Here is a 24,203-nt window from a genome sequence, read left to right as displayed (position 1 = left end):
TTTAAGGACGGATCAAACCAGAGCTTGAACCAGACCCTCACAACAAGCATTTCTGTAAGCAGGAGCTTCTGAAAGATAGATTCACGACTAGAAAAGAACTATACAAAGTTGAGGGACTTATTTGCCTTCTGTTTTGTTTTTCCTTCCCTGAATAAACTGGCTTAAAAACAACTTTTTTTCTTTGGGTGGTAAATAGTAGGTATTTATTTGAAATGAAAAAAAAAAAGTACCTGGACTACTGCATTTAATCATGTATTGTAATTGTGTTACTCTACCTTTTTGCATCAGAGACAGATATACAATGAACATTCAGTTATCACAGATTGCACACTAGATAGTAAATCTTCAGGCCTTTTACATAACCACCAAAGAACAGATATTGGATTCTGCAGTATAGTACAAACGTCCACAATCAATCCAGTCTTAGCCAGTATCTTCAATTTACTTCTGTTGCTGTACAAATAATTGGCCATTACTAGGGCTTACAAGTTAATAACAGGACAAAAAAATATACATTGCACTGACACAAAAAGTCAGCTGTGTTAATAGTCATGCAACAAGTAACCAAACTTGCTGAAATTAAAAATACTTTCTAAAAACAGTTTTAACGGCATAAATAGTTTATACACAGTTCATTTACCAAAACAAAATGTATTTAAATGATACAAAGCAAAAATAAGTTTCTACCAACTTTATACATAAGAAAGTGCAAAATAACTTATCTAGAGTGTTTTGCTATTATCCAGACGGATGGCTGCTATGGGCAGCTATTTTCCTCTTCAGAAGCATGACATTACAGTTGCACACTATACACAGACGTTAGAATAAATGGGTGGATGGATAAATGGATGAATGAACAAATGAGCTACAACGATCAGGCAGGGCCCTGTGAGGTACTCTCAGAGAAAGAATACAGGCCACACAAAGGTGGATGTACATGCTGAGAATATGCGTCGGTAAACAAATTTCCATGGAACACAGAAAGACATCCAGAGAAACGATTAGTTGATGTATGTGAGTGTACTTGCATGTGTGAGTGGTTTGTGAGTTCTGCATTAGAAAGCAAAAAGAAAAGAAAGTCCACCGAATAAAACAGTTGCCCACAGCACCAGCTGCCAGAGGAAATACTATCATGAGGGTTTTGGTTTCCACCTTCTAGTTATGGAAGTTGTGTCGGAAAGTTTAAAAGTGTTCATCCCATATAACTTCATATTACATAGAGGAATAACCTTTAAGTAACTACATACACACATTCATATATTCAAGTCTTTAAAGAACACCTCTGCCATTGGGTTTGGGGTAAACACGGTTCATAGACACGAGGAGGACGCTTCTTTTAAAAAGTGTAGAATAACACTGCTACAACTCATCTATAGGGCCGGACAGGGGCGAAGCCCACGGTTACGTGATGGCACAATTCCTGCCACTGTTGAACATCCAGCATTATTTATTAGAATTGAAGTAAGATGGTGGGCAGGGAGGGGTGTGGGGGAGGGGAGTAAGACAGGAAGGAAAACAACACAACTTTTCTTCAAGTGAAAGTATTAATGCCGATAATCCTTTTATTAACAAGTGTATTTGAACTTTTAGAAATGGAAGTGTATTAATCGATTTTGATATGTAATCATAAATAGACTGTAGGCTCAAACCTAGGTAAATAAAGGTTTAAATTTAGTAAGCATAAGGCACTAAAGCAGCCTTTATATTTTCTCTTGGAGACCTAGTTATCAGGAAGAACAAATTTGTTCTTAAGCTGGTTTCAGCCCATTAGGTACAAGGTTACTATTGTACCAATGCCTATTTTTGAATGCATGTGCATATATGTGCATTTTAGTGCATAAGTGTGCCTGTCACCAGGGCCTAAAGATGAAAAGTTGGGAAAGCCAGAGCCACTGTCCTTTGTATGATACCTCCATGAGCATGTGAAGGTCTGTCCTTCCTTGCTTGGGCCATAAATAATTCTACATTTTTTTTCAAATCACAGGGCTTTTAGAATTGTTCATAATATTATCACTAAATATCTGAAAATGTTAAAATCTAGATTAGTTGTTTCATTTGTTTTATATATATATACACATATATATATGTACATAACACACATTTAAAAAAATCCCACCACCAAAGCCTTTTTTTCTGTAAACTAAACTTCTCGCTTAGCCCCAACCAGCTTTAGTCTCCCTGGATTTGTGTGTTCTGTATCCAACTAGTAGAACAAATTAAATAACTAAATATTAAAATACTGTAATTATATTCATAGCAAAAACAAAAAAATAGACATTGATACAGTATAAATCTCACTGTTTTCAGGTAGATGGCATTAAATGGTAAAGGTTAATTATAAGCAGTTCTGACATGATCCAGTTTTACAACAAGGTTTATACGTTAATTCTGTACACTTTTTTCATGTTTTACCCTTTTTTGAAAATAAGCTATAGTAGAACATTAGTGTCACCAAAGACACATACTTATTATGTTCTATGCAAGAGAAGCTAATTTGGGTTACATGCAAAAATATTTCCATTAGTTGAGGCAGGGCTGTTTCCTGCATTGCATCAATCACGTGACCACCGACCGCTATGCAATGCTACGAAGTTACGCTATGGCCACACAGCAGTCCGGACAGAAGTTTACAAGGGGCCTTAGGACACTGGAACAACACTGAGGTGGCACACGGCCAGGTGCAAGATGCCCAGCTATTTCCAGGCTATCTCATGGCAGGACTCTTATTCTCCCACACTGTTTCCTAAAGAAGGTCCACATTATTTTGGTTACTAGCCTAGTTTAAGTGGAGATACTGTGGGCAACTTGAAAGAAAGGACATCGGGCACAGAGGCTGGGTTTGAAAGAAGGGAAAAAAGACCACAGATAATGTCTTTGAGGATTTAAAAAACATATTTATAATTAATTTGTGAGAGATGTCAGACAAACCGTAAGTAAGTAGTTCACTGAGTTAGTGGTTTAGTTTGAAGTCTCATGTTACAGACAGTTAAGTCCTTATTTAGAAAAAAAGGCCTTTATACCTATTTACAATATACACAGTTACTTGCAAAGAAGTCAGATTTACAACCATTTTCTAAAAGCCTTTTTTTGTTGTTGTTGGTGGTGGTTTTTCCAAATAAGGATGAGTAGATCTATAAAAATGAGACGCAAGAAAAGACAGTTAATATGTGAGGATTTTCTCTTGGAGACAGCTACTGGTAACAGGGAGAATCGGATATTGGAAGAGTCGCTCCTAGGAACCACCTTCTGTTCTTCTTGTGCTGTTCACCTGAACAGTGTCTGCCCCATTACTGCACTCTACACCCGCTTGTTCACTGATCCCTTTGAATTCAACGCTTCAAACACATGGCATGAAGAGAGGCGTAAACGGAGACTGTTCTGATGCCTTCTGAGCTGTGAGCCGTGCCAGGAATCGGGAAGGGGGTCTACAGACCGCGGTCTGCAATCGGCTTGTTGAATCTTCAACAATTCCGAGGCCCATCCTCTGAACCCCTCTCATGCTGTAAATTGTAGTAACAGTTCTGACACACGCGCACCGGGGATGAGATTTTCAAGCGTTTGATTTCTGACTGAAACCGACTGCACCTAAGGGAAAGGCAAAATCAAGTAGTTACAGGTACTCTCCGTGGTTGATCACGGCACTGAGAAATACAAACTTAAGAATTGAACAGAAAGCTTGTGCTATAAAGCCAAAGACCCACTGGTTTGTGTCATGTGGCTGACCCAGGACCAAAACAACCTGCCATATTATTTGTTTCCATCTATGAAGAAAAGTAATATTGAACCAAGAAAAGCTATATACTTGACTGGAGAGAATTTCCTTTTTTTTTTTAAAGTTAAGATTTTCCTACAGGGCGAAGCCAAGGGGTCTAACCAGCTGTGAGGCCATTCTTCCTGTGTGACTGCTTCTCATGCCCTATGAACTTGGGAGGGAAGCCAGTGTCTTTACTTGGAGCTTGCCTTTTTCTCGGGGCAGAAGATTTACTACTCGTTTTAAAAGACTCTTACGTCACTATCAAGTTCCTTTGGGCTTTTAAACACCCCGTGATCCACTCCTCAGTCATTTCTTGAACAGTAGTTTGGCTTTTCTGTCTAGTCCAATTGTTTTCATTTTCTGTTTATCCTGACAGAATTCCTTGAAGAAGACTCTACTTACGAGGTGTTCAAATTCTTTAAAAAGTATTCCTATTCCTGGAATAAAGCAGGGTATGACCTTGGATGTGGCATTTAATCACTCTAAGCTTGCCTTTTCACAAGACTGAAATAGAGAATTGTACTTCATCCATTAATCTACCAGTAAAGGTGTCCAGGGAATAACTGAAGTGCCACCATGGTTAGGAGTTTAAAGGGCTGTTCCTGGACTTTGAGGAGACACTCAGAAGCGCTAGGCCCCGCCCAGACAGCTCTTCCTTCCATGCCTGCTCTATCATAATCAATCACTGTTAGCTGGTTGTTCAAATAAAACCTCCATCTAACATCTGATAGCAATGGAAAATTTAAAGAACTACCTACCTTTAAACAATATTTTGAAAATTAAACAGTTCAAAGAACAATGTGTGCCAGTGTACAAATGGGGTGTTGACTACCACAAATTCCTAGATTACTAGGTTTTATAGAGTGTGCTTCTCAAGCACAAGACAGAATCCTCTGCCAATCTCATAGAAAGTCCCATAAGGAATAATGGCTGGCACCGACATTGTGGCTACTTGATCTTGAATCAGACTTCCCAAGAAAAAGGTTTAAGGTATTAAGTTGGAAAATAAAAACAAAAAAACCAAACCAAAACAAAAAAAACTATAATAACATCTTTTACTGAACACCTGTATTGCCAGACTCCACACTTGGTGTTTTGCAAAACTCATGCACATGATTTCACTGAATTCTCTCAACACCTCTACGAGGAGAGGTAGAATTATCCACATTTTTACAGATGAAAAATATGCTCAGAGAGGGTTAGTAACTTGCCTGAGATGACAGAATGGACAGTAACCTAGTGAGCATTTGGTCAGTGTAAACCCAAAGACCACCGCCTTTTCAATAACTGGCTCAAAAACAATTATCCAGTCCGTGGTTTCTGTGAAAGTATCTCTACAGTAAAACAATGTAAGCCTTAGAGACTTCTGCCTCCAGGATCCTTTCCCTTTTCTGTCACGTAAAGTGAGAACTGTATATGCATAGATGGGACCCCAGTGCATGCACAGATGGGACTGTACATGCATAGATGGGACCCCATAGATGGGACCCCAGAAATGGCATCCAAATCAACCATGGGGGGACAACTGGGAGATGAGAAAGATCCCCACTACACACCATACCTCCAAGTATACTCCAAATGTATTTGGATCTAAAACCCTAAGCATGAAAAACAAAACCCCAAAACTTTTAGAAGAAAATAACCAAGGCTGTCTTTATGGTTTCAAGACAGGGAAAGCTTTCTTAAGCCACAAAAAAAGGAAAAATCACAAAAAGTAATAAATGTGATTACAACAAAATTAAAACTTATGAGACACTCCCTGGATGGCCCAGTCAGTTAAGCTTCTGACTTCAGTTTAGGTCACGATTTTGCGGTTCGTGAGGTCGGGCCCCGCATCGGGCTCTGTGCTAACAGCTCAGAGCCTGGAGCCTGCTTCAGATTCTGTGTTTTCTTCTCTCTCTGCCCCTCTCCCGCTAGTGTTCTGTCTCTCAAAAATAAATAAGCATTAAAAAAACAAAACCAAACCCTTATGTGAAAGAAAAAACGTATATAAAGTGAAAACGTACATCACAGACTGGCGGAAGGTATCTGCAAGATGTAATGAAAGACAAAGAGCCCAGAACAACTAAAGAACTCAAGTGGGGGGGTGGGGAACCCAAGCAAACCTAAAAGGACGATGGGCCACATCAGCTGAGAGGAAGTGCCAATGCCCTGTAAGCATATGAAAAAAGGGTCCACTTCAGTAGCACTGCAAGTGGAAACCACCAAGCTCTGCTGGCTACTGGCCTGGCAAAAGGGAAAATGTATGGCAACTGCAGGCATGGGTGAGACCTGGGAGAGCCCGCATGTCCTGCCTGAGGTGGCGTCAACCAGCACTGCAGTCCTGGAGAGTGTGTGACATGTGGCAAGACCTAGCGCAGCTCAAGAGCACGTGTACGATCTGTCATTCTGTCCTGGGGTACCTCCTCTATGGAAACTCCACTGCACATAAAGAGGGCATTTACACAGATGTGAGCTGCAGTGCCGTTCAGAGTATGGGTAAAATGAAAAATTCCCGTAAGGGCCCATCAAAAGGGAAGGAGATAAACTCTGTATGTCCATACAAAAAAATCTAGGACAACAGTTAAAATGAAAATATTAGAATAGTTATTTACATGAGTGACTTCAAAAACAATGTTGAGTAAGAAAAGGGAAGTTCAGGGAAGGTACAGAGAGTATGCTGTATTTATGTAAAACGGAAAACACATGGTGGTTTTTATGGAGACAACATGCGCTCAAAGTATAAGACACGGAGAAGTGTGATTGGTAAGAGTGAACATCCATAATGTTTTATATGCAAATCTGATGGAAGAGTAGCACCTTCTTTTCTGAGTCATGGGGGACCACGTATTTGTAATGATTCCTTCCATATTTTTTAAATGTTTATTTATTTTGAGAGAGAGAGAGAGAGAGAGAGAATGAATGAATGAATGAATCCCAAGCAGGCTCTGCACTGATACTGCAGAGCCTGACGTGGGGCTCCAACTCACAAACCGTGAGATCATAACCTGAGCTGAAATCAAGAGTTGGATGCTGAATCGGCTGAGCCACCCAGGTGCCCCTCCCTATTTTTCAATATGACAGAAATACTTCACAAATGTGATAAAAAAAAAAAAATGAGAAAGTGAAGGCTGGTTTAGGCTGACACAACACTGTGGGGTAGGGATCCTGGAGCAAATCAGAGAAGCTCCATGCAGGGCATAATTAACATCTCATCTTACTTCTGGCAGAAGAGCTGGCCGCAGTTCCTGCAATGGTGCCGTCTTTCTGTGAGAGAGAACCGCACGGAGCAGCCCGAACAGCTGTCACCTCCTTCATCCTTCACCCAGTGGTCAGCAGCGGAACGGCCTGGCTGGTCACTCACAGACCAGCTGAACACTCGGCCTCGACTATCGCCAACGAGGATCCTGCTGTGATCCCTACAGGAGACACGACATGACACGACACGGAGTCACCTCAGGGAAGGCCTCAGCACAGCCACGCGGCTGAAAAGCTCTTTCCGTCACTCTTGAGGTTCTCCAGTTTTCCGTGGATGTGTGTGCTGGGGTGGGGGCTGCGTGTATGAAGAGACAAAAACAGAACTGAGCCCCAAATGTGCACTTTCTTCTCAACTCTCTGGATCAAACTTGCTGTAACCTCCAAGAACAGATTTTAAAATCCACACGCTGGCAGGTTTCTTCTTCTGGTTCATCTGTTTAAGCAACATCTGATATTGCAAACGAAATCTCTTTTCCCCACAGACTGGTCTGGGGTGTTTGGGCCTGGGCTAAGCAAATGACTCAGTGGGGAGGAGCGGCTGGAAGGGAATGGCACTTACTTGGAGACGCCCAGGGCGGTGATCTCTGCCGGGTGTGCGTTGTCCTTCCGATCAAAGGCCGTGTGCATAGTTAGCTTACTCCTGAACACCAGCTGACGTTCCCACCGGTACCCTGGAGTGCACAAGTACAAGACATGACCCACTGAAGTCAGGGTGCTACAACACACAGTCCCACTTCCCAGTAGCTGCTGCGTCAACTTGAAGGTGAAGCACTCTAGCTTAACACCGATAATGGGCCAGGGCAGAGAAGACCTCATTCGAAAAGATAAATGCAGAAATGAGCAGATCTTCAATGCAAGAAGATCGAATTTCTCCAACTGAGGACCTGAGCTCTAACAGGCAAAACCCGCAAATACGGTTTTATTTATCTATCTGTAATGAGTAACTTGACCATTTTCAAAAGCTTTTATGGTTTGCGAATGAATGAAATTTTGGGCGTCAGGTGTTCTTTAAGAAATGCCCAACATACAGTAAATAGAATCTCAAAGTCCATTTCACATAAGAAACTTAAACGGCTGTCTCTGGGTGGCTGAAGTCACAGGGACAGGCACAGGGACAGCCAGAGTCCACTGCCTCACTCCACCAACCTGCACACCCCCCACAAAGAGCAAGAAACAGACACCAGACTGCAAGTTACCAGGCTTCAATCTGCTGTAATTCCGCACTTCAATGGGATTGGGGTGAGGGTGGTTAAGGGGCCCCTGCAGATGGGCTCTGGCCTGGCCCTCTGAATAGTTCACAAATATGAAGCCATCCTTCTCATCCAGACTGAGCTGGTCAGACCAGCGCCTGGAGTCATCGGAACCACTGTCAGTGCACCAGACAGCCGTTGCTCTGCAGGAGGCTGCCCGGGGCCGGTGGCTGGTGCTGCTGGGCTGGCTAGGCGTGTCCTTGGGATCCTGGCTGGCGCTCTGCTCATCTGCTTCTGAATCGCTGCTGTCCTCGTCCTGGGCTTCCTGCCCTGGGTAATGCAATGGGAGAATTAGAAAACATACACACACACACACACACACACACACACACACGTGGTGGTCAGATCCAGCTTTGTCCCACTGGTATTTTTCCTCTACCAGTTAAGACACAATACACAAGATATTTTAAGGTAAGTTTAACAATAAAAGAAGGGGCACCTGGCTGGCTCAGTGGGTTCAGCGTGTGTCTCCTGATCTCGGCTCAGGTCGTGATCTCATAGTCATGAGATTAAGCCCCATGCCAGGGATCCTGCTTGGGATTCTTTCTCTCTCCCTCTCTCGCCCCTCCCCCGCTATCTCTTGCTCTCAAAAAAAAAAAAAAAAAGGAAAAGAATAAAAGGAAAAATTCCCAGAATTTTCAGCTAGATTCAATATAGCAAAAGAAAAGAAAAAAAAAAAAAAAAAGGTAGAAATTCTGAATCCAAAAGAATGCTTTGGCTAAAATTCTTAGCTTGACAATCATTCTTTACCAATCTGGCCAAAACCTGACTCTGTGAATTTCTCAATGCCTGCCACACACTCCCCAGCAAGGTTCAGCTGGGCAGCAAGAACTCCACTCTCCAAGCAGCCCTACTCCTCCTCATGGCTAATCCACATGTGCCCTGGCCCTGTGAGACGCCTCTTCCCAATCTCAGTGCTTCCCAATGTTACCTGTGGATTCCTTGAACAGCTATATGCCTCTTGTCTTTGAATTCTCACCCCAGACTATTATTTTTGGATAATCTTTCTATAAGACAGTGGCCAGCTTGCGGGAAGGGGCCCCAAGCACAGTTCCTTCCATATAGCAGTCAGTATAAATGAAAATCTAGATGAATCAATTATTGACGAAAGCTTTAATCCAAGATTTTGTGGGTTTTTTCCTTCTTTCCAGTGTTATGCATTTCCTCAACCCAACTCCCTACTCTCTTGTGATAGAGTCTGCTGGAGGGAAGATTTGTAAGAAATAAAAATATAGAGTTATAAAAAAAGGAGAGCAAGAACAAATGTGCAGCACCAGCCCACTATACATTTTTTTTTTTTGGCAAGACAGTTTGCCTCCCTTGTACTGACACTGGTAGTCTAGTTGGCTAAGTTGGGTGATTTGTTTTTCATTGCAAAGGCTTATAACTATGAGCTTTAAGGTCTTCTTTGACAAGCAGTCTTCAAAATGACTTTGAGGGGCGCCTGGGTGGCTCAGTCGGTTAAGCGGCCGACTTCGGCTCAGGTCATGATCTCGCAGTCCGTGAGTTCGAGCCCCGCGTCGGGCTCTGGGCTGATGGCTCAGAGCCTGGAGCCTGCTTCCGATTCTGTGTCTCCCTCTCTCTCTGCCCCTGCCCCGTTCATGCTCTGTCTCTCTCTGTCTCAAAAATAAATAAACGTTAAAAAAAAAAAATTCAAAATGACTTTGATTTCCAGTGCAACACTGGCTTGCCTTCCCTTTTGCCCAGATAACTGCTCTCATGCCATGCCACTCCCAAGTTGTTGCAAGTCAATCCTTCCCTGTGGGCAGCTCTTCCCTCTGCCATGCTATCAAACTCTGTCCACAGTATGAATCTCTAAAAACAAAGACATAGGAGATAGAAGTATCTCTCCTTCCTGAATGTGACCTCCTTCTTCACCTTGACCTTCTCCTTCCTGAGGTATACCTCCTCCTTCTACCTCACTTTTTCATCTCATTTTCTCACTTAAAACCTTTGTTAAAGGAAAGGACCCACTTTTCCTTGGACCGCTTAACCCGGTGTCTACACACAACAGGTAACCCCAAATACTTACTGGATTGAACTGAATTTTTATGCCCCCAAACACCCAGAAAACCTTTTTAATGGAGCTTCAACGGACTATGTAGAAATTTACATGCTTTAAGGTAATACAATCATAAATGCCCTGTCCACTGGATCACGTGTTTTCTGGCAATGAAAGTAGAAACTATTTTCGGCTTACAAAGGGAAGTGATTTATGCCTTTCTGATAAGACTTTCCCCTTAGTAACCCCTTCATTTCGTCAAACTCATGCTGAACTCCCAGCGTACAAAAAATTAATCATGGGGAGACAACCTGAAGGTCAAAGTTAAAATCCTGCTCCTTTCCAGGACGTCTCTTGAACCAATCGTTCTAAATCAAAGGAGGGTAACCTCTCTGGAATGGAGCAACCCTAAGCGGATCTCAGCCTGGGTTCACGGCACTGTTTCCAATCATTCTGTGTAGCAATCATTTCTATCTTCCTTTGGAAAATCTTCAAGTGTTTCACAAATCACAGATAATAAGAGTACAGAGTGCCAGGCTTCAGTCTGAATAAAAGCCCTTCTTCAGCAGGGCTGAAGAGTGGGGATTCTGGTCTGCCTCCATGAATACTTTGCCAACACGATGCCACCCTGTCATCCACACTGAGCCTGACAGGCAATGGGTAAAACAGGTCTGGGACTGAGGGCCATCTGACTTGTCCACCACTATGTCCCCCCGATCTGTTTTGTATTTTCAGAGCTGAAAGTCCAAGCGTTTGGTACTCTGGGAAGCTAGCAACCATATTTATTATGGGATGAGGAAGCCAACTACAGACACCAGCACACCAAGAACTGCCCAGTGAACTGGAGGAACGTGTGCACGCCTGCCCTCCGACTTCACACGCTAGGGGGCAGTCGTGCTTCGGGCATCAATGCCCCACCAGCCTCAGGCTACTGTTCATGTTGTTCGATGTAAATTTATGCAGAGTGACTTAAAAAAATACGAAAACTATTGAATAATTAAAAAGTACTGAATACCTATTTGTGCTTCTGGACAGTCTTCCTGCATTTCTAGGACTTCAACAGGCTCAGGAGCTGGTGTTTCAGGAACTTGCAAAAATTCCATTCGCCAAAACTGAATTTAAGTATGAGAATAAAAAAGTTAAGCAGCTTAAGGGAACAATTTACATGTTATTGGATGAAGATGAGCTCTTGGGGTTAAGCGGATATCTTCTATTATTATGTATAATTAAATTTCCCTCTATCTTGAAAAATGTGGGAGAGGACTGTGTACACACGCTGCTTCCAGAACTGGGTTCCATGAGATGTTAATGGATGTTTCGTGGCAGAGGGAAAAGGACTGTGGTCAAGTAAGTTGGAAAAACATGGCTCAACTAAGCACATTTTATTTCCTACAAAAACCTCGGAGAGCCTTGCACACACACCAATATATGGTCTAGGTCTCCAAGAAGGTATGCACTAAGCAGGACCCCCAAGTGTATCTGGCCACGGAGGTTTTTCTTAAGGCCTCATGAATGGAGTCATCTGAAACACTGCCACGGAGACAGCGTATGTCGGGGCATGCCTGTCGTCTGAGGCGCAGGGTGTGGTGTGGCGGGGACTGGGAGCCTCATTTCTCTGAGCCTGTGACTGTGACTACAGGGCAGCAATCAGCCGCCCTGTGCTTCTACAAAGAGCACAATTAAAGAAAAGAGGCAAAAAGGAAAATCTCCTGAGACAGAACAACCCAAGCATTTGAAAAGACTGTAAAAGTAAATACTCCGTGGATTAGATTTTCTGCAGAAGTCCCATACAAAGAAACCTACGAAAAGGATAAACTAGAATTCAGGCAAAATCATCCAGAACTCTAGACAGGGATTGGACAATGGGAGTCCTCTGAAAGCACTTTCCAGCTCTGTGATTCTCTGCAGAGAAGAAATAGTTCCTGTTTTCCCTAAGAAGCCATCTGAGAGGCCAAAAAGCCAATACTTTTGCAATTTACATTTAGCGATCCATGGTGACAGGGAAACCCTGTTCATGCGACGTTGGGTCAAGCCGTCCATCCAGGGGTTAAGAGCACTAACAGATTGACTCAATGGGAAGGAAAGGGGCCAAGTCACTGACGTTCCCTGCGTCAGAGAACACAGAGGCTGAGGCTTGAGTCTGAGAGTTTGCTCAACGATACTACAACCTGTTCAGGGGGTCTTTCCACCATGGACAGCTTCACAAGCTTCAGGTAAACCGGGACAGCAAATATCTAGTGTGTTTCCTCACAGAGGACTTACCCGGACCACGCCATCTGAGTGTCCCGTTACTATGACGTTCTGTGTATCCCACTCGTTCATCTCCGACACGCAGCAGCAGACAATCTGCTGGCTCCTGCCTGTGAACGTGTTCACACTCACGATAGGGTTCCCGTTGATGCTCCACACGTGGATATACGTGCCAGCGCAGGACACGATGTCCCCCTGAGAACGTAAAACAGCCTCTTCACTCTCTTTGCTCCCTGCACATCACATTCTGGGTTCAGAAGCAAAGTAAATCTTCGGCCTACCTCTCAAAAAACCTTTTAGTTCTTCGACTGGTGACTGGGGAATTTCTGTGCTCGCTGAGCAGCCTCTTAAAGAATTCATGGTGTAGGGGCTGCTGCAGTCGAGGCGATCTCACATGGAGACAAAGGTAGGAGCCCTGCCACACGCTCAGCTCACGCCCCAGTGCACTGCGGAGTCCTGGCTCGCTCCACAGCACAGCTGCCTGGAGCCTGAGGAGGTGATGCACTAGCCTGCTGCCTCCTGTCCTTTACAAAATCTATGTATACCTTTCACCCAGAGGCAGGAATCCACCTCCGCTTAATTTTACAAAATGAATCCAATCGCCAAAACGACCAGGTAGAAGAGAAATCTTTCAGTCTAGATAGAAGCATATCTCCCTCTTCAATAAATAAAGATGAAAGGTTGGTAACATTGTAACATCCTATTTTATAATTTGTATTCATTTTATTATGAATAAATGAATGGGGGAAGGGATGACGAAAAAAAAGGAAATTAGAACACAGGTCATTTCTTGGCAAACTGAATAAAACCTTAGAGTCCCTAAGCTGTTAAAACTCAGGTTTTTGTAGGTTCCAAAGACAGAAATGAACAAGCTTGTCCCTTAAACTGTACCAGCTGGGCTGTACCCAATCTGATGAGAATATAACCCAGTACTGCTAAAGGGATTAAAGATACTTCCTGAAGCACCTACTGAGTGTCAGTTAGTGTAGAGGACATTTCAATGCAGCCTTTCAACAACCTGCGAGTCAGCTCTTACTAGCCTTGCTGTAGGGGGATCAAAGTCAGGTGCAAATAGCTTAAGTGATTTACTTGCCTAACGTCACAGGATAAAGATTTGAATCCAGCCCTTTTTGGCCCTGAAACTTATGCACCACACCATGCTGCCTCTCTTATCCCTAAGACAGCTTAGATGTCACAATGCCAGGCACTGACTTTAGAATGACCTGGTGAATTTCAGTACAACCAGCAGGTACACGAGGACCTACAGAAATAGGAAGATGGTCATCCAAAGCAGGGAGAAACTGGAAGCTGAACAGCAGCATCGACTCAAGAAAAAAGGGAAGGGGGAGCCAAGGGTGGCACGGTGAGGCCTGGGGCCTTCCCAAACCACCCTCTGTGCTGGTCTTGCTACTGTTCTTTTCCTCCTCTTGCTCTTCTTCTACCAAGACGGCAGAAGCAAAACCCAAAGAAAAGTGATACTTTGCCAAGCATTGCTGTGTCTACCCGATTCAGCCACTGAACCACTTCTGACAATGAGCGTCAGCAGCTGTGCTTTAATTAACGGCCTCAGTCTCTGCAAGAGACCAGAGGCTGCCGCACCATTCTGCACCAGGCAAGACTCTCTTGTCGTACTCCAGGGTGCCTCAATTAGAGAGCATTAGAGCAAATCCTGTGGCTATGAGGGCTGAGCATAAGAAGAGGAGGTAAAGGGCAGTTGCAAGGTCGCTTATGCCCAAAATGCAGACTGAAGTAAAGCAGACTTGATACTGGCTTCAAAAACAGAAGAGAAACAGAAATCTTTTTATGCATTACTAAGAGGTTACAAAAGCACTGTAAAAGGAAAAAAAATCAAACACATCTGTGGTCTGTGCAGCAACTACTGCAATCCATTGGGTGTATACTTGCTTGGCTAACAACGGACTATAAATAAAATTCTCTGTATTTAAGAACAACTCCAAAACAAAGTCCTCAAAATTAAGCATTTGACTCAGAGCAACAATGCCAGATCAGAGCCATTCTGTTGCACTGATGTTTTCGTAAAGCTCTGAGGTACAAAGGTTTGTAGGACCAATCCAAGGTACTATCTAAAAACACCTTACATCTTTGGAGAGGCTGGGTGGCTCAGCTGGTTAAGTGTCTGATTCTTGATTTCAGCTCTGGTCATAATCTCAGGGATTGTGGGAAAGAGCCCCAAGTTGGGCTCTGGGCTGACAGCATGGAACCTGCTTGGGATTCTCTCTTTCCCTTTCTCTCTACCCCTCTCCCTGGCTCATGTTTACTCTAACTAAATAAAAACTAAAAAAAAAAAAAAAAAAAAAAAAAAAAAAATAGGGGCCCTGGGTGGCTCAGTCAGTGAAGTGTCTGACTTTAGTTCAGGTCACGATCTCACAGCTTGTGGGTTCGAGCCCTGTGTTGGGCTCAGTGCTGACAGCTCAGAGCCTGGAGCCTGCTTCGGATTCTTTGTCTCCCTCTCTCTCTGCCCTGCCTCTGCTCAAGCTCTGTCTCTCTCTCTCAAAAATAAATAAACATTTAAAAAATTAAAACAAAATAAAAACACCACACACCATACACCATATACCAAAAACTGAATGGACTTTTACCCCTGTGTATACTCCCCACTCATGCCAGGTCTGATTGCTTTTACTATTATCAGACACTATACATGCCATTCACTAGAACTAAATTTCTTTCTTCTCCTTTTTCTCTGACTGACTACTAGGTATCTGACTAAAAGCATACTACTTAGTATCTTCGGGTGGAAATTAAAGATGGAGCATTCCTCAAAAGCTATCTGTGTGGGTGACGATAGGATGTGGCTATGTGGTGTCACACAACAGGACCCCAAGGCAGTGCTGAGGGCAAGGGAGGGAACGAGCATACACAGCAAAGAATGGTGAGCCTGGGGAGTTCTGGTCAGTCTGCAAGGCCGATTTCTGTATGTGGGCATCACCAACATATGAATGTGGTCACTTGTTCCTCAGACACAGAGACCTCAGTCTTTGTATGCCTACCTTAGCTTCCTCTGCTTCCCCACACATCTTAGCATGACTATCCTCCCCTCACCCCCCCCTCAGGAGGGCACGGTCTCCACAGGTGACTCCGAGGCCAGTGCATTTATTTCATGCTGACTCACTTATTTATATATAAAATACTGATTTTTGAAAAGAGATAACATCCTTTAGTAAGTCTGGGATAACTCTGAAAATAATTCTATAACAATTCTGCTCTTGTTTGGTTACCCAAATGTTACCCTTTTCATTTTACATAATAAAGAATTTGTATTTCACGAAGAAAATTTCAACACACTTTTAACATTCTTAACAAATCCTACAAATTCCTTGCTTTTAAAAAAGCCTAGTCTAGAATGTTTTGAACCAAATCTTGCTCTTCAGAGTAGGTAGCAGTGGATTGATTTTAAAACAAAATTATCTGAGTTACAAAGTTTAATATCTGTTCACTTTTTGTATAAATCAAGGAAAACGTAGCAGCATTTATAGGATGAGTGCCTATCAAGTTAGAAAACAGAGTCATTTTTTGTTTACGTTAGCCACAAATACTTAATCTCCTAACCATAAACCAAGTGGGCAATCGACTACTTACTGTTAATTCATTGATACAAAGAGCAGAGACTGGAGCTCGATGGCCTCGGAGCTGGGTTAGAAATGATAGTTTGTTCAGATCCCAGATGATGCAGGTTCGGTCACGGGACCCGCTGACGATTATGTGATAGGCTAATGATGCTGTGGCACAGGTGACAGTATCAGTGTGGCCGAGTAAGGCCTACAAAGGAGAACAGGAAAAAGCCAGGGTGATCACAGGGGCTGTACTCTGTGGGGGCGCTCCAGAAGGTCCTGGATGCACTTAGGAATGACAGGAGCACGTGCCGGGAGCAGCAGTGTCTGGAAAGTCTTCATTCTCCTGTGCCAACTAGCTTCGCCTCATCCCACAGGGAATAGAGAGGTCTGGAGGCCTCTGACCTCCATTTTTGCATCACTTGTTTTCTGGCCCGGGGCTAGTATCTTAGAAGGAAGGGAGCATGGCAGCTGCAGTCCAGTCTGGGTTTCTTTGTATCATTTCTACATGGAGATGTATCAGTAATGGCCCCCAAAGGACTGAATTTAAACTCTGTGTTGTTTCTTTTATGCCACTATCTTCTGTTAGTCTAAGGAACTACAATTGAGTGAGTTTCTAAAAAACGGCACAAACAGTGAGGACTGCATGGTTATGGTACATGGAAACATAAAGGGAAAAATGTGGTTCTGATGAGTCTGCTGAACTCCTGTTACTGACCTGGAGACATGTGCACCCAAGAGATCCCTCTTCAGACTGGAAAAAGAACTTTTGTCTTTGGTTAGAATATGAAGAGAACTAGGACCCAGGGAAATGGCAATGTGGGAGAATGAGCATTTCAGAGAAAAAGATTCAGATTACTGTTAAGAGTTCTTGAGAATTTACTATTTAAATAGTGAGTTGCTTTAAATGTTTTTGTCATACATAAATCCTTTCTGAATTCTTAGATCCCAAAAGGCTGTTTTACATAAGAAGTATCTTCTACTGAGGGATTACTGGCTGGTCCATGAGCTTCAGAGCCTATTTTCTAAACTGAAAATATTGTAAGCAAGAGAGTTTGGATAGCTGACTACATTGTCAACCTTGTATTTGCTCTTGTTGATACTATGTATTTTTTTTATGTGGCCTACCTTTAGACTCTGCAACCAATGAAGTTTCCTACCTATACACATGACTGGTGGTATCAGTACAAGGGGTTCCACTCTTTCCACAGATATTTAAGACACCACTGTCCAGGTCAGGCTTTAAAACAGCTTTGGAGGCACACAAAACTGAATTCACATCCTGGCTTTACCTCTAAATGTGACTTGGGCCTGTGTCTTAACCTCATCAAGCAGTGGTATTTTCAGGCGTAAACAGGGATTATAAACTACCTTGTAGAATTGTGAGGACTGGAGTTTTACATTTTTAAACACCCAGTACAATGCTCTGAACATAACAGATGCTCAATAAATGACAGATATTACTGTTACACTGCCTTTCAAATTTGTATCCTAAAATACACTTAGATGTATACTGCATTAAAAAAGCTTTATGGCAAACTCACCAACAAAACAATTATTAAAAGATGATGGCTTAATTATAAAAGGTTTCTTGCTTTAAGAAAAATTTTATGAGAGCCAGTACATAACAAGTAATCAAATGATAAGTGAGGCAAGAGGAAAATAAAAGAATCCAAGAGTTACTAGTTCAGCTGAATGGAAATCACCCAGAAAGAAAATTAATATGAATCAATAATAGCAAATTTAATTTGGTTTGGAAAAATCCAATTTACATACAATACCGTTGACTCTGAACAACATGGGGATTAGGGGTGCTGACTTCTGACACAGTCAAAAATCTGTGTATACCTTCTGACTCCCCAAAAACTTAATTACTAACAGCCTACTCTCGACTGGAAGCTTCACTGATAACATAAACATTTGATTAACAGATATTTTGTATGTTATATGTATTTCATTCTTACAATAAGGTAAGCAAGAGAAGAAAATACTAAGCAAATCATAAGAAGGGGTGCCTGGGTAGCTCAGTTGGTTGAGCATCTGACTCTTGATTTCAGCTCAGGTCATGGTTTCATGGTTGTGAGATGGATCCCCATGCTGAGCATGGAGCCTGCTAGGGATTCTCTCTCTGCCCCTCCCCTGCTTGCGCATGCACAAAATAAACAAACATTAAAAAATGTTTCTCAAGATAAACATTAAAAATAAAAGAAAATCATAAGGAAAAGAAATTACATTTACAGCACTCTATTGGGTTTACCGAAAACAGTCTGTATATACGTGGGCCAGGGAACTTCAAAGCTGTGTTGTTCAAGGCTCAAATGTATTATACTTAAATGTATTAAAAAATTTATTACCTAAAGACGTCTTGCTTCAGATTTTAAAAAAGGACCAGCTTAGATCATTTTTAGAAACAGTATCTTCTGATTTCATTTCCTTTTTTTTTTTCAAAAACCATTTCTAACAAAAGAACATATATTTTTTGGTTTTGTCCTTTATATCTGAAGCACCCTGGAATTAAGGAAGCTTGGTAGTTTCTCTAAGGTGCAGGCAGCCGAGATGGAACATGCCTGTCTTCCATTTGTTACCTGTTTGAGAGTGAGGGTCTTAGCCTTTTCTTTCGAGGTGCCCATCTCCCAGACACACACCACTGTGCTCGTTCCACCTGTGATGACCAGCTTGGGGTTGGGGCAGATTGCACAGAGAATCTGGCCCCACTCAGACAGACACTCGTAAACAGTCACTACCTGTAAAATAAAACAGACGTGAGACACACATGCCATCAAGAACCACAAACTTCTGAAGCACAAGGAGAACACTGGGTGAAGGAGAACCCCTACGTGGGCACCTCAAAGGCAAATGCCCGTGTACATTCTGGGCTGGATTCACGTTACCAGCGTTTCCACCGAGGCTCCACCCTGAACTGCCCCTATAGTCTCCTAACTGCAGCTGCTGTTAGAAACCATAAAAGGCCTTTGCTTATAGTGGGTGTCCAGTTAGTCGAGTCCGGTAAAATGATGTTCTGATTATGTGATGCTGTGTGCGATTCAGGGGACAACCTGGTAGAAAGATGTGTTTGCTGTATCCAGTTGGAGGTAAGTGGAAATCACGAGTGCTGCTGTTTAATGAGAATGCTAACTAAATGGAATCGTGTCACAGTGCAATACACAGACTTGCGCAAACTAGATCCCTCCTGAATGCAGAGAGTGAGCACAGGGCACTGATACTACGGGACACAGTGGCTGCTGATGGGGGGGGGGGGGGGGACAGGTTTCCTATCAGTCATTTAAGAGAAGTGGTAAGTGGGCCAGATGATGACCCACCAAAAAGAGGCTCTTTTAGTTGTCAGCAATGTTGAATACCTGGCTGGCTAGGACCTCCTGGAGGAATTCTTTGAGTGGGAGGGAAACTGCTAGAGCCTGGTACACAACTTTTCAAAGGAGGTTTGCTCTGTAGGAAACATATCTTTGTCCACTACCTCCTTTATCCTGATCTGATGCAGCAAAGCTCTCCCTTCCTCTGGGCTCTGGAAGAGCAGCTGACTAGCCCTGGGCTTGGGCTCTTCCCACCCAGTTCAAGCAGGATATCCAAACCACAAAAGAGCAAGATTAAATGAGCAAGAAACAATGCAAACCTTGTCTGACTCATAGGTTCCCAGCCTGCAGCTGAGGTCTGCATAGCCCCAAGCGAAAGTTTTGTTCCAGGTTGGTGGGATAAGAACCTTATTCTGTTCTACTGCAAGAATGCCTTTATCTGTACACACTATTTGTCCCACAGGTTCTTTAAGTTCTATAAAAAACAAATCAACAGATTAGAATGGGGACAAGGAAAATAAACCTTGTAATCCCATATATAGGAGATCGTTATCTCAAATACCACAAATCAAGCATCCTGACACAGACATGAGGACAAAATGACCTTAGAGGAGGAGCTTGGCTTTTGAGTCTTTTTGCTGGGTGGCCAGTCAACTGGGACAGGTGCTGCAGGGCTTCCTTCCAGCCCTCCTATCTCCTGACACTCTTGGGTTTGGCTCCTAGCAGTCAGCCTGTCTTCTGCACAGAGTAACCTGGGATGCTCTTCAGAATGCCATTCGAAGACCTTCAACCAAACTTGGCCTTCAGCAACTCCAGCCTTAGACTGGTGATATCCAGCCTTAGACTTCCTGGTCCCCCAAGAGGCCTGACTCCCTGCTCTTCACTGGAACACTGCTGAGCCCACCAGTGCTCTAGAACTGTCACTGGCAGTGAGTGGAGCTGGCACAGGGCAGTCTGGGTAGTGAGCCAAAATGGCATAGAGCTGGTAGCCTAACCAACTAACCAGAATCTGATGCTCCATTTTTTGGATCTGTGTAACAGTGACAACTATTACGATGCAAAAACATTTTTTCATTCTAAGGGGGAAAATATCTACTTGAATAAGTACTTTTAGATAACTCCTACCAACATTAGCTAGCTAAAAGACACTTGTAGTTGGCATATTAAAAATGCAGTCTTTTTACTGTTATTTCTAAACTGGCAGAACAGGTATAAATGAAGATTACAGAGGTTTTTCTACACCTATAATAATAAAGTTGAGCTACAAGATTTGGTATATTAGGAGTTTTCACTATCTTAGCAGGGTGGAGAAACCTGTTTGGTACTTTTAGTTTTATTTATTTATTGATTTTATTTTTAGAGACAGAGGGAAAGAGAGTATCTTCAGCAGCCTCCTTGCTCAGCACAGAGCCCAAAGCAGGGTTTGATCTCACGAACCATGAGATCATGACCCAAGCAGGAAACAAGAGTTGGATGCTCAACCGACTGAGCCACCCGGGTGGCCTATTTGATTCTTTTTGATGAAAAATCCGATGGGCCAAAAAACCCAAAGCAAAACAAAAGGAAAAGGAGAAAATCTAACAAGTATTTGGTGATTTATCGCAAGAAATGTAGCACTTATTACAAATGACACTACCGTTGAAAAGCACATTTGTTATTGATAAACTAGGATTCCTCCGGAATCATGAATCAAAGGTTGACTTCACGTCACCTCACCTTTTACAGGCGTTAGAGAAGGCCTCAAGTTGTCTAGGTGATGGAAAAAGATCTTGTCACTTGTAGATCCCGGTGGGGCAGAGGTGCCCGTACTGTCTCCATTTAGTCGGCTCCTCACTCGCTTTGGTGGATGAGGTTTTTTAAATAACTGGTAGGAGAGAAAAGAACACATCTTACAATGTAAGCTAACATTTATTGAGCCCTTTAAAAAAAATTTTTTTTTTTTTAATATTTATTTTCAAGATGGAGCATGAACGGGGGAGGGTCAGAGAGAGAGGGAGACATGGAATCTGAAGCAGGCTCCAGGCTCTGAGCTGTTGGCACAGAGCCCAATGCGGGGCTCGAACTCATGGACTGTGAGATCATGACCTGAGCTGAAGTCGGACGCTCAACCGAGCCACCCAGGCACCCCCATTTATTGAGCCCTTTTTATTTTAATTTTTTATTTTATTTTTTTTCCTGAGGTAACAACTTTTATTTATTTTTAATTTTTTTTCAATATATGAAATTTATTGTCAAATTGGTTTCCATACAAACACCCAGTGCTCATTCCAAAAGGTGCCCTCCTCAATACCCATCACCCACCCTCCCCTCCTTCCTACCCCCCATCAACCCTCAGTTTGTTCTCAGTTTTTAAGAGTCTCTTGTGCTTTGGCTCTCTCCCACTCTAACCTCTTTTTTTTTTTCCTTCCTCCCCCATGGGTTTCTGTTAAGTTTCTCAGGAGTCACATAAGAGTGAAAACATATGGTATCTGTCTTTCTCTGTATGGCTTATTTCACTTAGCATCATACTCTCCAGTTCCATCCACGTTGCTACAAAGGGCCATATTTCATTCTTTCTCATTGCCACGTAGTACTCCATTGTGTATATAAACCACAATTTCTTTATCCATTCATCACTCGATGGACATTTATTTAGGCTATTGAGCCCTTTTTACATGCCAGGTGTTACGTTTTCATTTTAGTGAGGCTTCATGACAAACACTAGGTACTCTATGATCACGCTCTACATTTGAGGAAAGAATTTTAAGGAGGCTCAGAGGGATGCCACACATCTTTCATCTTAGTAAGTAGGGGCGAGACCATGTGCTTTTTAAAAGCTTGGGTTACCACCATACTCTAGGTCACTCTGATTTGGTAACTTTTCAGGAGTAAATCAATCTACAGTTAACAATGACTTTCCAATGATTTTAAAAAGTAACCAATTCTTTATAAGCCAGACACCTTTCTGTACCACTGAGGGCACTCCTGTACTCCTGCTGTCGGTCAGGGCTGGGCCAAGTACAAAGACTTGCCATTGTTCTGGAGTGTTCCCAACCATCAAGCCTGGAAACCTCCAGGTTGCTTAACAAGAAGGGAGTCCAGGGGAGCCTGGGTGGCTCAGTTGGTTGAGTGTCCAACTTCAGCTCAGGTCATGAACTCGCGGTCTGGTCCATGAGTTCGAGCCCCGTGTCGGGCTCTGTGCTGACAGCTCAGAGACTGGAGCTTGCTTTGGATTCTGTGTCTCCTTCTCTCTCTGCCCCTCCCCCTCTTGCACTCTCTTTCTCAAAAATAAATAAACATTAAAAAAATTAAAAAAAAAAACCCAAACAAGAAGGGAGTCCAACAGAGACACCCGTGGCAGGAACCAAGAAGGCTAGCTACGCTAAAGTGCGGAGCCTAGGGCGCTTGGGAAAGGCGAGTGGTGAGAATGGCTCAGCAGAGCAGGCCTTTCCCCCAGTGCTGGTTACTCCTGGTGTGCTCTGGATGATGGGGAGGAAAAATGGTATAAAGTCTCTCAACAGGGGTTTCCTCATCATGAGGGTGAGGGAACAATATAGCATTTGGGTGTCGAGTGACTAAGAGCTTGGTCTTTCTGTTCAGGTTCCAGGTAGCGGTCAGAGCAGCTAGGGCAGGGCCGGTTCCAGGCACTCCCACAGCATGTACTCTCATACCAGAGCACTGCTCATGCCTGTATCAATAATCCAATCCGGACCACTACTATCTGTTCCCTCAACTATTAAGAGCTTCCCAGGTGGTATTCTGCCCCTAATGTGGCTCCCCTACAGTGTATGTATGAGACTGTAGATAGAATGATCTTTAAGTTTCTATTTTAATTCTGGTTAATTAATGTACATGGACAGAATGATCTTTAAAGGATGAATATGGCCATGCCATTTCCCTGCTCAAAGTCAGCACTGGCTTTGTACTGGCATTGGGATGAAACCCCACCTCTGTATGCTGGGCCCCCAAGACCCCATCTTCTTCCCTGACTGTGCTCTTCCCATCCTCCTGCCAGATGCTGTGTAGACACAGGAACACCTGCCCCACACTAGTCTGTGAGGGGAAATGCTCTTTGAACAATATTTCTGTTCACCTGGACTGCAAAAGGGAGGAGGAAGCAATAATCCAGGAACCTACTGAACCTACTGGGTGGCATGGCTCTTCACTTAGCCTACACTTATTATATGGTCATTCATCATCTATAGCAATATTACAGCTTAAAAAATGAAACTAAGAGCATCAATGATGAAAATATCCATACCTGTTTAGGGATCTGACCAAAGTTATTAATGAACCCTATGGTGGCTGTCTCCTTTAGTGGATCATTTATGTTGTAGATATCCACTTGACCCTCATAAAAAAGATGGTGGAAGACATTTACAGCTTCTACTGCAGCAGGGCCTTGCTGTTTATAGCCAAAGATTAAGTCAATCCACTCATGCAGATGGGCACTCACGTAATCACATTCCAAAGCCTGTAATTTCAAAACATAGGTTCAGTCACAGGCTGACTTTTATTACTTGTTCAGAAAGCAAAAGAATTGGCCAGTGGTCAACAGGAACTAAAATAACTAAAAAGTTATAAGAACAATATCTGTAATTTGAACAAATGGGTGATGTCTTGCTCAAGGTCCTCTCTTTGTATTGTGGTCAGTGACCCAGGGAAATCCAAATTCAACTGCAAAGGGTACTCCCGTTACCTCACGATGGACTCTGATGAATTCCCGCGGGTCCCCTTTTGCCCACGGTGGAAGGATAACATCGCCAAGCTTGGTGCCATTTTGTTTACAGCCTGTGCAATTGGATAAATTAAAAAGAAAATGAAAGATGGGATAAACCGTACTTTTAC

The 24,203-nt window shown here is 43.0% G+C and overlaps 1 protein-coding gene across 13 annotated transcripts in view; it reads right to left on the bottom strand.

The window, feature by feature from the left end:
• Window positions 1-239: 239 nt before the first annotated feature.
• WDFY3 (WD repeat and FYVE domain containing 3) overlaps window positions 240-24,203 on the bottom strand; it is a 243,955-nt gene continuing 219,991 nt past the window's right edge. For all 13 annotated transcript variants that reach the window (XM_019465333.2, XM_019465400.2, XM_019465375.2 and 10 more), the window contains 12 exons: window positions 24,055-24,146; window positions 23,617-23,829; window positions 21,093-21,240; window positions 19,697-19,851; window positions 18,651-18,809; window positions 16,094-16,273; window positions 12,506-12,688; window positions 11,259-11,355; window positions 8,188-8,511; window positions 7,551-7,662; window positions 6,955-7,152; window positions 240-3,585 (listed from right to left, as the gene is read on the bottom strand). In XM_019465333.2, the coding sequence (XP_019320878.1) occupies window positions 3,462-3,585; window positions 6,955-7,152; window positions 7,551-7,662; window positions 8,188-8,511; window positions 11,259-11,355; window positions 12,506-12,688; window positions 16,094-16,273; window positions 18,651-18,809; window positions 19,697-19,851; window positions 21,093-21,240; window positions 23,617-23,829; window positions 24,055-24,146 (1,985 nt within the window). In that variant the 3' untranslated portion in view covers window positions 240-3,461. The remainder of the gene's footprint in view (window positions 3,586-6,954; window positions 7,153-7,550; window positions 7,663-8,187; window positions 8,512-11,258; window positions 11,356-12,505; window positions 12,689-16,093; window positions 16,274-18,650; window positions 18,810-19,696; window positions 19,852-21,092; window positions 21,241-23,616; window positions 23,830-24,054; window positions 24,147-24,203) is intronic.

Source organism: Panthera pardus, unplaced genomic scaffold (assembly GCF_024362965.1).
Source record: "Panthera pardus isolate Hobbes unplaced genomic scaffold, ASM2436296v1 HiC_scaffold_13, whole genome shotgun sequence".
In the NCBI taxonomy this organism is placed as follows: domain Eukaryota; kingdom Metazoa; phylum Chordata; class Mammalia; order Carnivora; family Felidae; genus Panthera; species Panthera pardus.
Note: the sequence above shows the minus strand (reverse complement) of the source record. Positions and strands in the feature narration are given on the sequence as shown.